General features: G+C 55.7%; 1 protein-coding gene across 1 annotated transcript; it reads right to left on the bottom strand.

Moving 5' to 3' along the window:
• Nucleotides 1-952: 952 nt before the first annotated feature.
• On the bottom strand, nt 953-7,946 carry STK17A (serine/threonine kinase 17a). Its single transcript, XM_074199237.1, has 7 exons — nt 7,809-7,946; nt 7,445-7,657; nt 7,122-7,266; nt 4,988-5,114; nt 3,568-3,616; nt 3,294-3,473; nt 953-2,863 (listed from the first exon to the last, which is right to left on the bottom strand). The coding sequence occupies exons 1-7, from the start codon at nt 7,931-7,933 to the stop codon at nt 2,569-2,571; spliced, it is 1,134 nt and encodes a 377-aa protein (XP_074055338.1). The 5' UTR covers nt 7,934-7,946; the 3' UTR covers nt 953-2,568.
• Nucleotides 7,947-12,371: the final 4,425 nt, after the last annotated feature.

The raw sequence follows: 12,371 nt of genomic DNA, 5'->3' as shown, positions 1-12,371 counted from the left end.
CTCAGGCAAAGAGAGACGTGTGAAAGACCCTAGCTTGAAAAGGCCAAGGTCTCCCACTGCATCCAGCATCATCCCCAGTCATCCTGATGGCCACTGGAGCCAGAGGGTGACTTTGCACAACTGCTCCCTGATGCCATGGTGCCCTAGAGAAGGACAAACTCCTTGCACCCCAGGGGATGAGCAATTAGGTTCCCAGCCCCACCCAGGCTGGATCTTAGGCCCCTTCCCTAGTCTAGGGGAAAAATGCACCCCATGGGTAACCCAGAAGGGGAAGGAGAAAGACTAGTCAAAGTCAGTGGATCCCCAAAGAGCCATCAAAGTCAGAAAACAAAGGCTGGGCCCCCTCACTTGGGGGTCCTGAGGCCACCAGGGAGGCCTTTCCATGGAGCACACCCAGGGTGGTCTCTGAATTCTTAGCTTGGGCTCAGTAAATGCTTCTTCCTTGGGAGATAGGATTCCTAGACATTGGGGCTAGACACTTCAGGTGGGGGGAGGAGCGAGCCCAGGTGGATCTTAACCCTGGGGAAGGAAGGGTCCTGGGGTGGGGAGCATCCTAGGGTGGAGGAGGTGAATGTGGGTTCCACAGAAAGTATGGAGAAGAGGCCAGAGCCAGCAGCTGGGGAGTGTGCTGGTGACAAATGGCTTCCTGGAGGCGGTGGGCTCCTTGGTTTTAGTGAGGATGGCAGGCCCCCACTGTGGAAAGAGGGCTGGCTTTGGGAGTAAGAGACTGATCTCTCTCTCCGGGGCTCAGCTGTTACACCTGTGGAAGGGGGGGTTCCCCGTATAACGGCGGGAGATTCACATGAGGGAGTGGGCTTCGGTGCTGGACCGGCTAACAGAATAGCGGCTCGACGGTTTTCAGTAACTATGACACCGGACTCTGTGCGTTAGGAAACAAGTCAGTGATGTCCCCTGAAGCAGCGATAGAAATGCTGAATTGCTGTGCTCAGAAAAGACTTTCCATACCATTATAACTTAGAAACAATAAACTTTAATAACTTTACACAAATGATGGACTCAAAAATACTTACAAAAACCCAAACTTTAAGGCACAAAATATTAACAAATCAGAGGCCATTTCCAATCGCGAAGCAGCCAGTTTAAAGAAAATTGGCAAATTCGCTAAAGACAAGTCAATAAGTTTATTTAGCAATAGAAACACAAACGAGACAAGATCTGAAGGGTGTGATCCCGCCGAAGCCCAGGCACTTCCAAATCAGAGAAATTCCTCATTTGTATCTGAGCGTTATTAAAGAGCGGGTTTTTAAGGGCAAGATTTGAAAAGGCCCGGATCCAAGGGGAGCCCACAGGGAGAAGCTCTGCTCCTTGGGAGGGTCCCCAGGGGAACACCCCTGGCCTGGGCACGGGCCAAGGAGGCAGCCTGAAAATGGAGCCCAAAACGTGAGCTGAGCCTCAGGCAACTGGTTGTGGTTATCTACACTGGCCATTCACCTGAAACAAATTCTAAGCAGCCTAAGGGACAAGTCACAGATTTAACAAAAATAAATTAAAAAGGAAAGCAACACTGGGAAGACTTAATAATACTGAGGTCCCACACAAGGACACAACCTATGTTTCAGGGTTCCCAGAAGACAGAGGCTGTTGAGGCTCCAGGAGCAGCTTCCAATGGGTGATTCCGATGGAAGGGGCTGACTTGATTTTAGCATGTCTATGGCGTTCTAAGAACCGACCAAGTTTTAACACAAATAGACATTCAATTTTAGTCAATTAAAATAACTGGGGATCATCTTTCCAATACACCAACCTGCAGTGGGGAAGTTGCTAGAGGCAAAGCCAATCAAGGTTCTAGAACCTTTGGGATGATGTTACTGGAAATGGCAGGGTTGGAGCCTCCTGGGGCAGCCACAGGGTCTTCTCACTGACCAACAGCCATATTGGTCAGATCACACTGACCCCTGTACCAAGTGACCTCATCTGGGGGAGGGAAAGCAAGGAGAGCAACCCTGTGGACCGATGAATCTGGATCACCATCAGTTCAGTCTCTTCCCCCAAAGTGGAACCACCCCTCCACCCACCGAGCAGTGGGAGAGGGGCTTCTCACTGATGACCCACCCAAGGAGGAGCCCAGCAAAGAGTGGAACAGTAGGAAACAAACTGGGACATTCCTGCCCCCCCACCCCCAAACAAAGCCCAACTGCCGCCCAGCCCCAAGGTAAGACCTTGTGCCTTTAAATTAAATTAAGATGCTAAGAAAGTCTCCACTGAAAGGCCCACTCTGGATGAAGTGACCCCTCCTGAACCCCAACTTCTGGCAAATTCTCTCCAGTGGTAATTGGCACTTGAGGGTTCCCTAAAAAACCAACACTTTCAGATAAAGAGTCTTCATGAAGAAGAGAGCAGCGCCAAGTGTATTAAAAAACTAAAGTGCGGACACCGGCCCCCTCCATACAGAATGAGTTAGTGGACGTCTCTGCTCACGAAGCTCGGTCCCCCAGTCTGGGCTTGACCATCCTCTGGGCCTAGGAGACCTCTCCTTGGGACAAGGAACATCTGGTCCCAGGTCTGCGAGTAACCTGGACCCCACCAGGCCCTGCACCTCAGAGCTGCTCAATAGATGAACTCTTGCAGCGGCGGTCCCTCAAATTTGAACCGCTTGGAGCTGGCCTTGGGTTCCCTCTTCTCCTCTGACTGGCGGCAGGGCCCCAGCGTATAGGACGCCACCACAATCAGCTCCTCTGTTTCTGGCTTCTCAGCCTCGGCCGGCGAGTCCGGCACAGAAGCCTCCTCTTCCTGGGGGTCGCCCGGCTCTTCCAGGAAACCCTTGAGCCGTAGGGGAGACTCGGGGCCATTGCCCTGGGTTAACCAGGGATGGTTCAGACATTCCTCAGCGGTGGCCCGATCCCTGTGTCAAACCAACAGCAGCCTATCAGGCCCTCTGGCTTAAGGGGATGTACCTGAGGGTCAGCAGGGCTGGGGGGGGGGGGAGGACCGTGGTAGGACTTGAGTCAATAAACACCACACCCCCCTATGAACTTTCTCAATTCCTAAGGCCATTCACAAGCATGAGGAAATCTCTCTCTTACCTCAAGGAGTTGGGGCGACCAGGAGCTTGGACAGGACACCCCCCAGATAACACCCGAACTCCTGGTCAGTTATCTCAGAAGCACTTAGGAAAGACAGGCCTTCTGGTGGCCTGGCCAGGCTGACCGCCTAGGCCGGGAAGGCTCCTCAAAATCTGGGGAGTTTTCGATGGGAAATCCCACCTTCCAAGACGGCAAAAGCCCCGTGTTACGGGCTACTGGAAGAGTGACCCGTCTGGCAGACACACTTACTCGGGTCTCTTAACCAAGAGCGCTTTGATGAAGTCGATGGCCGCCTCGGACACCGTCTCCAACGCCTCCTCAGAGTAACTGATGTTCATCTGGGAGATATTCAGGAACGTCTCTTGCTTGTCCTCTCCGAGGAAGGGAGAGATTCCCGTCAGCATGATGTAGGCCAAGACCCCAATGCTCCTGAGGAGAAAACATGAAGGAAAAGGGCATCAGCAGTATGGGGGGGCAGGTGTTGGAGGAAGCCCAGAGCAGCCCCGGGGGCCCCGATGCTCACCACATGTCGGTCGCTGTGCTGATTGGGTCATAGCTGAGGACTTCTGGGGCTGGGCAAGAAAGCAGAGAAAGGACTGGTCAGAACCCAGGCCAGGGTCAGCAGTGACCAGTTGGAGGCAAGGCCCAGTTGGCCAGCACACACACCGGGGAAGCAGTGCTCTCCACAAATACTCAGGGAGTTGCTTGGGCCCATGAAATTGAGGAGAGACAGTCAAGCTGGTCGGCTTTCCTGACCACCGTGGGACAGATGCTGCCATTTTCTACCTTCTCTTCCCCAACTAGGAACCAAAGTGCCCCTGGTTTTTGGCTCTCCCAGCCTGGCCCAGAGACTGGGCATCTGAGGCTACCTTCATTCTGAGCTGGCTCCAGGTTAAAGGTCTCAAACCACACCTCTGTCCTCTACAGAGACCACCCCCACCGAAGGGTCCCACTGAGCAGGGCACCAGTCACATGATGGACAAGACACCCCTAAAACCCCAGAGGCTTGGCCTATGCCAGCCCAAGAGCCAGGAGCTGTTTGAGACCCCACCACGTCTTTCAATCCTTTACATTTACCTCCTGCCCCCAAGTAAGCCAGGGTAACAAATCAGCTGTGAGGATAACAGAATAACCCTGGGCCTGGCCGGGGGTGCTTTGGGGATGACCCTTGGGGGGGGTGCACCTGGAGGAGCTGCCATCCAGGCAAAGTCAGGGACATTTCTTAAGAGCTCATGCTTCCATAGGAGAAGGCAGGCAAGGGGGCCTCACAGAGTATCTAAACGAGGGGCAGAGAATCCCCCTCCCAAATCCTCTCGGGGGGCACAGAAGCATTCTCCAAAGAGCTTGTAGGATGCTTTAATGAGCTAGTCCTCAGTGAAAACGACAACTGAATAGATTCTCATAGGGCCTCTTCATGAGATGCCCACCCTGCCCGTATGCCCGCCTGGGCTCCCCCTGCCCAGGGAGGCACACAGACGCAGGCTCCTGAGCCACACCATCTTCACCATCCCTTCATTCTGCCAATGCTGGGACCTTAACCCCCAAACTCCTCTTTCAGCAGTTGGGGGGCAGAGTGGTTAGAGCACTGGTCCTGGGATCAGGAAGACCCGAGTTCAAATCCAACCACACTGGCAGTCACTTCACCCCTTAACTCGCCCAACCCCCACTTTGTCCAGTGACCCTGCACAAACAAGACTTCTCAGGATGGACACTTCATCTGGTCAGATTTGCTGGCACCTCCTCTACCCGGTAAGCTTGCCAAAGGCAGGACCTGATTCCTGCCTCCCTTTGCAGTGCCCAGCTCATCGGCGACCTTACCAAGTACTCACTGACTGACGTGGAGGGGTCCTTTCCCTCCCTGGGTCTCTTTTTCTCATCTGGAAATTGGGGGCGGGGGGTGCCTTGGGTGGGCCCTTTTCTTCTAGAATTCTCTTGATTCTTACCCACATATTCAGGGGTTCCCATAATTTCTCTGAGCTCCTCGTTGCTTGTCATCATTCTTGAAAGGCCAAAATCAACTATCTTGATATCCCCCAATGGAGATCCACTGGTCAGGAGGATATTCTGAGGCTAAAAGAAAATAATTTCCAAAAACATCATAAAAATGGCAATTTCTAAAGTGCTTGAGTTTATTTAGCAACAATCAACTTGTTGGGCTTCAAATCACTCCAAGGAAGGAATTTTTATCATTTATGTGACCTGTGAGGCTTGCCTTGCTTAGCCCTGGCAGGGACAGATGAAGAGACTGAGGCTCTGAGAGGGCCTGTGGCCCAGCAGCATCCCAAGCCCCCCCCCATGTCTTTGTTCAGCAAAGGGTTTTGGGGTACTTTTCCTCCTTGGTCACCTGCTGTTCCTGCCCATAAGACCCCAAACTGCCCCAAAAGGAACGCTTTCTCTAGTCTGGATTGCTAAAAAGCAAGACCTTTTCTGTTGTGGAGATTTGGGGCCCCCTCACCCACATCTCCAGGCTTTCACTGCCCACCCAAGGGCACCCAAGCAGAGGCTGGCTCAGGAGCTGCTTCCCCAAGAGCTTGCCTCTGGGCCTGGGCACCTGGGCACAGGCTGAGGCTGCCCCTGGGCTGTCCCCAAGCCTGCAAGACCCCCTCTAACCACACAGCTCCTGATCCTGCCCGATCTTGCTCTGGGACCCTCCAGAGCCACCTCCTCTGCCCCCAGTGCTCATGGGCACCATCTGGGCCGAGCCGGGGCTCCGAGCCAGGGGTCTGCCTGTCCCCTGGCACCTTCGGACTTGTTTCGACACAGACACTCGGTAATGTGAAGTTGGCGTCTGCCTCACAGCCTCCAGCCATCCCCAGCCCAAGTCTTGAAGTGACGTCTAATCAGAACCTCCCCATTCCTGCAGGGCCCCCTGGACCCCCAGATCCTGAGGGGGGTCCTTGGCACTGTGGTTAAGTGTTGAATGGGGTCCAAAGCAAGGCAGAGTCCCGACCCTTCCAAAGGAGGAGACAAAAAGCCAAGGAGAAATGTGACAGTCCATGGGAAGGGCATCAGAGGCAGCACTAGAGGATGGGCGTCCTGGGTGGGGAACCAGCCAGGGGGCTGCGTGGGGGGGGGGGGGGCACAGCAGAGGCAGAGAAGAAGGGAGCTGGGAGGTTAGGGGGGTCATGTCCAGCCGGGGAGACCAAGCTGGGATGGGGGGGAGAACATGAAATACTTTGACGGATGGACTCAGAAGTTGGTGGCGTGGGTATGGGGCTAGGTGAGCCCCCACTTGGAGAGCCCCTATGGTCAGCCCCAGGAGAAAGGCAGGAGAGACTGACTCCAAGACTGGGGGTCTGAGGTGTTAGCTTGATACAGGGAGACTAAGATCTCTGAGAAGTGGCTTCAATGGGGGGGAGGCTGGGAGCCGGACTGCAGACCCCAGGAGCCCTTGGGGAGAGGGGTGTGTGGAGGTGTGCCGCAGAGTCCTGAGTTAGGGAGGGCTGCTGTCTGTAAGCAGGGGTTGGGGGGCCAGGCTCAGCAGCGGCTGCGGGCAGGGACGGCCTTCATGGCCCAGCCCCCCATCTCCTCACCCAGCTGGTATGTGGGTGAAAAGGGGCAGGAACAAGTGTAGTTTCTTTAAAAAAGAACGAAAGCCAGAAACTGCCTCGTTTTGTGGCAGTGGGGAAGGAGACGACAAAGGTCATGAGAGCCGTCTCTTATAACAGCGGAGGGAACGCTGGGGCCTGGTGAACCGCCGCCTTCCCAGAGTGGGCCACCATGCCACCCCGCATCCGTCGCCCCTGCCCCTGAACGGGAGGGTGACTTTTCTTGGTGGGCTCCCAGTCGACATTTAGCCAACGTTTGCCGGTCATCCGTCCGGCTGCGGTCCATACCGGTGATGGCCCTGCGGGCCGTGGGCCCGGCCCTGTGCCCAGAGCTGGGGCTACGAGAGGCTGGCGAGCCCCGGCCCGGGGGTGACGGTGCAGATGTCATGTACAAAGCAAGCTGTGGTCAGGGAAGGCCGGAGAGGGGCAGAGAAGATGCTGGGCAGAGCGGATGGGAGGGCGAGGCTGCCAGCGCCTGGGGTGCCCGCGGGAGGAGGGGAGCCGACCCCCTGTGCCCCGGGCGCCTCACCTTCAGGTCCAGGTGCACCACGCGGTGGGCGTGCAGGAAGGAGACGCCCTCCAGGACCTGGCGCATGAGCCTCTGCACGTCCCGCTCCGTGAAGGCGCCCTCGCCCTCGGCCACGCACTGCTCGAAGATCTCGCCGCCCGCCGCGCTGGGGGCACAGGGTGGGCAGCTCCTGAGACCCTGGCCGGGCCACCCTGCCCGCTGCGGGGCCACCCCGCCCGCCCCGCCCCCTCCCTCGCCCCGCGGGTGTCCCGGGGAGAAGTGACCCCGCGGCCTGGCTCCCGGCCCCCCGCGCCCCCAGGGCGGGCACCTGGGCGGGCACTCACTACTCCAGCACCAGCACCATCTCGGCGGGGGTCTCGTACACCTCGTGCAGCCCCGCCACGCGCCGGTGGCCCCCCGCCAGCTCCAGCACCGCGATCTCGTGCACGATCTCCCCGCGCCGCTCGCGGCCCCGCCGCCGCTTCCGCACGAACTTGGCCGCGAACTCCCGGCCCGACTCCCTCTGCACGCACCTGCGGACCACGGAGGACTGGCCCCTGGGGGCCGGCCGTGAGCGAGCTGCGCGGGGCCCGCGCCCCGGACCCCGGACCCCGGACCCTGCGCCCCCGGACCCCCGGCCCCGCGCCCCCGGACCCCCGGACTCCAGGCCCCCGGCCCCCGGCCCCGCGCCCCGGCCCCCGGCCTCACCTGCCCAGCTCGCGGCCCGGGCTCAGCCCGTAGCGCTCGTGGAAGGGCTCCCGGCGCAGCGGGGTGCGGATGTGCCGCAGCAGCCCCCGCTCCGGGGGCGCCCCGGCCGCCTCGGGGGGCAGCATGGCCGCGCGCCCGCTCCGCGCCCGCCCCGCTCCGCGCCCGCCCCGCTCCGCGCCCGCCCCGCTCCGCGCCCGCCCCGCTCCGCACCCGCCGCCGCCGCCTCCCGGCACACACTGAGGCCCCCGAGGCCGGGCCGCCCGCCCCCGCGCATGCGCCGCCCGAGGCCCCGCCCCGCCCCCGCCCCGAGGCCCCGCCCCCAGCCCGCCCGGCGAGCGGCGGCGCCCCCTGGCGGGCCTGCGCGGCCTGGCGGGCCGGGCACACGCGCCCCACGGGGCGGGGGGCGCCCACGCCAGCCTCGGGGCTCCGTCCCGGGGGTCCCCCGGCCGGGGTCCCCCGAAGCGCGCGGGCCAGCCTGGCACCGGCGCGAAGCCCCGAGCCGCCGAGAGGCCTGGCAGGCGGCAGCGGCCGGGCCCGGTGCCCGCTCTGTGCCCGGGGCTCAGGGCCCTCGGGGCGCCCTTCAGGCTCATGCCCCCTGACGCTGCCACCCGCCACGCCTCGCGTGCCCAGGCGCCCCCGCACAGGGCAGCCCACGAATGCGCCCCAGCAGATGCCCAGGGCGCCCTGCGGCCGAGCTTGCTCCCTCAGGCTGGCACCTGCACTCGTGCCCGCGTGGGCAGCCGTCGCACCACACCGGCCCGGCGCCCTCCGGCCCGGCGGCCTCCCCGGCCCCTCCTCTCGCCTTCCCCGACGGCTCCGTCCCCCACCAAGTGCCCGCCACCCCCTTATCCCAGGGTGCCGGACCTTTCTTGCCAAGGCTCATTGGGATATGACATCACTCGAGGGCCTTACAAAACAATCATCGATGAAAAATTAGCCCGCTATGTCTGCTCAAGCATTCAATTAAAAATTTGATCAAACTTGAATGAAAAAGCTCCTGCACGTTGCCCTACCCGCGGCTGGCACGGCAGTACCAGATCAAAAGATGCCACGGGCCTCAGCCCTCGGGCCGACCCCCCACCCCTGCTTCATGTGGCACCCTGGCTCACAGACCCACATGCCATTCTTTCCCTCCTCAGCTCCCAGACCGAGTTGCTCAAACTCCTTGTTTCCGCGGGGCTGCCTGTGCGCCCAAGCTCCCTGGGTTCTTGCTTAGGGCGTCGTTGGTCTCAGAGCGGCTTCTTGGGTCGCTGCATCCTTGGTCTCTGGCGGAATCCCCAAGACGAGCTTCAGCCTTCGCTGCTGATGAGTCTCAGGCGTTTGGCCTGGCACCCACCTCGGAAGGGAGCAACATCCCGGAGGCTGATTAGAAGCAATGTTGCTTCTGACGTTTCACCGTGTCATGGAGCATTTTTTTACCACATACATGTAAAGGCTAGCGTCATTTTGGGCACACAGGGAAGGGCAGTTATGAAGTGAGTAACTACATATCAGGTTACACTAGAAACAAATCTGGGGGGGGGGTTCAATAACCTGGGAAAAGCTGCTAATTAATGACATTGTTGTGATCTGGAAAGCCCAAGAGGTTTTTTAGGAAGTGGGTAAATGAAAGCGTCCCCAGTAGTAACACAAATGATGAATGGGAGGTTTTTATTTCCACACAGAAAGAAGACTGCTAAGGTTCTTAAATGTACAAAATAAAATAAAATACAGATAATTCCAAAAGAATTTAATGATATTAAAATGGAGTTATCAAAATAGTTGAATCAAACACATTTGTGGACTTTAGGTTAAAGGCCTATGCTCTGAGAAACAACCTCAAACACCTTATGGAACCTTCAGTGATCCTTCAGAAAGTCTGGAATGTAGATTCTAGGAGCAACTGGTGAAGGAGCTTTGAATGATTGAGCTGCTGAAGAGAAGAGGAGGCCCACTTGGAGGCCGGAGGGATTGGACATGGTAGAAGGGTCCAAGTCCTTGAAGGGCTGTCATGGAGCAGGGATTAGGTTTGTTCTTTCCCTAGCAACAGGCCTGGGACAAATAGGTGAATGGTGGGAGGCAGGAAATTTAGGTTTTAGGTCAAGAATTGGAGCTGCCCCAAAGTGGAAGGTTACCTCTGAAGGGAGTGCACAGCAAGACCAAGCAGAAGCTGGAGGACACCTGATGGAATCTTAGCCCATGGACCACCTTGCTGCCTCATCCCCTTCCACTTTTGAAATGCTGTGGTTGTCCATGGTTCTGTCCTCTCATCATGTCATCTAGTTACACCTATGAGGAACAGTGAACCCACTCTCCAGTACCTCTTTATTTGGGGGGTAGCGGTGGGAAGTAACCCAAAGCCAAAGGCTGCTTACAGCTTACCCTTCCCTAGTCCAGTCTCATCTCCCATCCACTTATCTATAATGTTCTTGTCAGTCCCTGCGTCTCGTGTTCTGTGATAAGGACCAGTCACAGACTAGATTCTTTAAGCCCATGTAGGTCTACATTAACCTGACAATGAAGAAATTAGAAATGCAGCCCCAGCTTTGACCAAGACCCCATTCAATATGAAAGAGTGGGATTGATTCCAGTCTAGGGGATTGTTTGTTTTGGGGTTTTTTTGGTAAGGCAGTGGGGTTAAGTGGCCTGCCCAGGGTCACCCAGCTAGGTCATTATTAAGTGTTTGAGGCCGGATTTGAACTGAGGTCCTCCTGACTCCAGGGTCAGCACACTGTCCACAGCACCACCTAACTGCCCCTAGTCTAGAGGATTGAATGGAGAACTCCCAGCTGCAGGGCCGGCAGGTCTCCCAGTGTGAAAAGCATAATTTACTCCAAATCCTTGTTTTACATCTGGAGAGCAGGCTGCTCATCGGCAGCCTCACACACACGGCGCCTGTTTTCTCTTTTGTCCTCCGTTTGCCATTAGCCACAAGCCGACTCCCACAGGCGACCAGTCCAGTCCCATGACAGACACCGCGGCTCCTCAATTCTATAGCCCCAACTGGATCTCAGATCCAGAATTCAATCTCTTTTCTCTGCTCGTCGCTACTGGCTGGAATGCTTCCCTCCTCACCTCAGTGTTTTAGACTCTTCCAAAGGCGCTCCCATCTCACACCTTTCTCACCCGCTGACCCTGTATTTATTTTGTACTCTCCTATCCTTTTATAAGTATGCTAGGAGAGGCCTGTTAGGCGGCCAGGGAGCATTTTCTACTCACTTCCTATGTGTTAAATTGAATGGGAAAGCCCATTCCCTCAAGGTAAGCTTCTTGAGGGCAGGGAAATATATTTCCTTTTGCCTTTGGATCTTCAACACCTCGGCCAGGCACAGCACAGGCATTTAACAAATTGCTTGGTCGGTTGATCTCCGCTAGTAGATGTGGGTGAACCTCACCCTACCTCTGGCTCTTGCCAGTCATTGATTTGAAGGGCAGAAGTGGGGTTCAGCTGGGGAATGCTGACAACCTCAAGAAAATCATCAACCCATGGGCCCCCAGAGCATTCATCCAAAGGCCACCATGTTGGAGACCTTTCTGTTTACAATCAGGAGTCTACACCAGGTGCCATAACAAAGAGGTTTTATTGACATTCCTTTACGGTGATATGAGTGAAGAGAAGGCAAAGCCTGAGTATCCGCAAAATCAGCCCCAGAGTGAGGACCTTTCCCGCCATTGACAAGTAGGAAGTCTTTTTTTTTCTTTTTCTTCTTTTTTTTTTTAAACAAAACCAGAGTCGACATTTCTTTTAGGTAAATTGGAAGCTGCGGGGAATTAGGCTAAGGGCACACTAGCTAATCTACCTATACACTATCTACACGTGCCTATTTGTCTATGGAAACAAAGGGACAATGGGGCTCACTAACAAGAAAATAACAATTTCTCTTTAGGATCTTACAATGACTGGAAAATTGGTCTCAGATTTCTGTGACACAATATTATAATCAATCTCAAAAGCTCCAAGGTCAGAAATTAGCCAAATCTAGGAGCATATTTGTTATAGAAAGGTCTAGCTGTTTTTCTCTGAAAGTGTTTTATCTTGCCTGGAAATGGTGACCGATAATTAATGAGTTGTAGGGAGAGGGTGGAGGTTCACACCGGAAAAAATGACCAAGACTTCTTTATTTGAGCTATTTTGAATCTGCAAAGATATATAATTCAGTTCTGCAGCTCTACTCAATCCCCAAGCAAAATCCAACACATGAATGGAATCATGATATTCAGGACAAAGGATGATTTTAAACCTGTTGATTTAGAATGGAAAGGCTCTCTGAAATGATTTTGTTCTGTGACTTGAGTTTTACAGATGAGGAAACTGAGACCTAGAGAGAGTGATTGATTGACTTACCCATGGCCACAGAAGCCTTCAGTAACAAAGCTGGGATTTGAACACAGGTCTTTGGACTCCAGACTCTCATGTCCTTGCCACCTCCCTAAACTATCTTTTGTTAAAGATGATTATCACTTTGAGTCTTGGTCTTTCAGAAATCATTCTCCAGTTTGTCATGGACATCTTCTCTGTCTGTCAAAATCACCTTTCTATGATGTCCAAACGGACCATTCATTTATATGAATATTTATGTGATG

The sequence above is a fragment of the Macrotis lagotis genome, chromosome 8, assembly GCF_037893015.1.
Source record: "Macrotis lagotis isolate mMagLag1 chromosome 8, bilby.v1.9.chrom.fasta, whole genome shotgun sequence".
Taxonomy (NCBI): Eukaryota; Metazoa; Chordata; class Mammalia; order Peramelemorphia; family Peramelidae; genus Macrotis; species Macrotis lagotis.
Note: the sequence above shows the minus strand (reverse complement) of the source record. Positions and strands in the feature narration are given on the sequence as shown.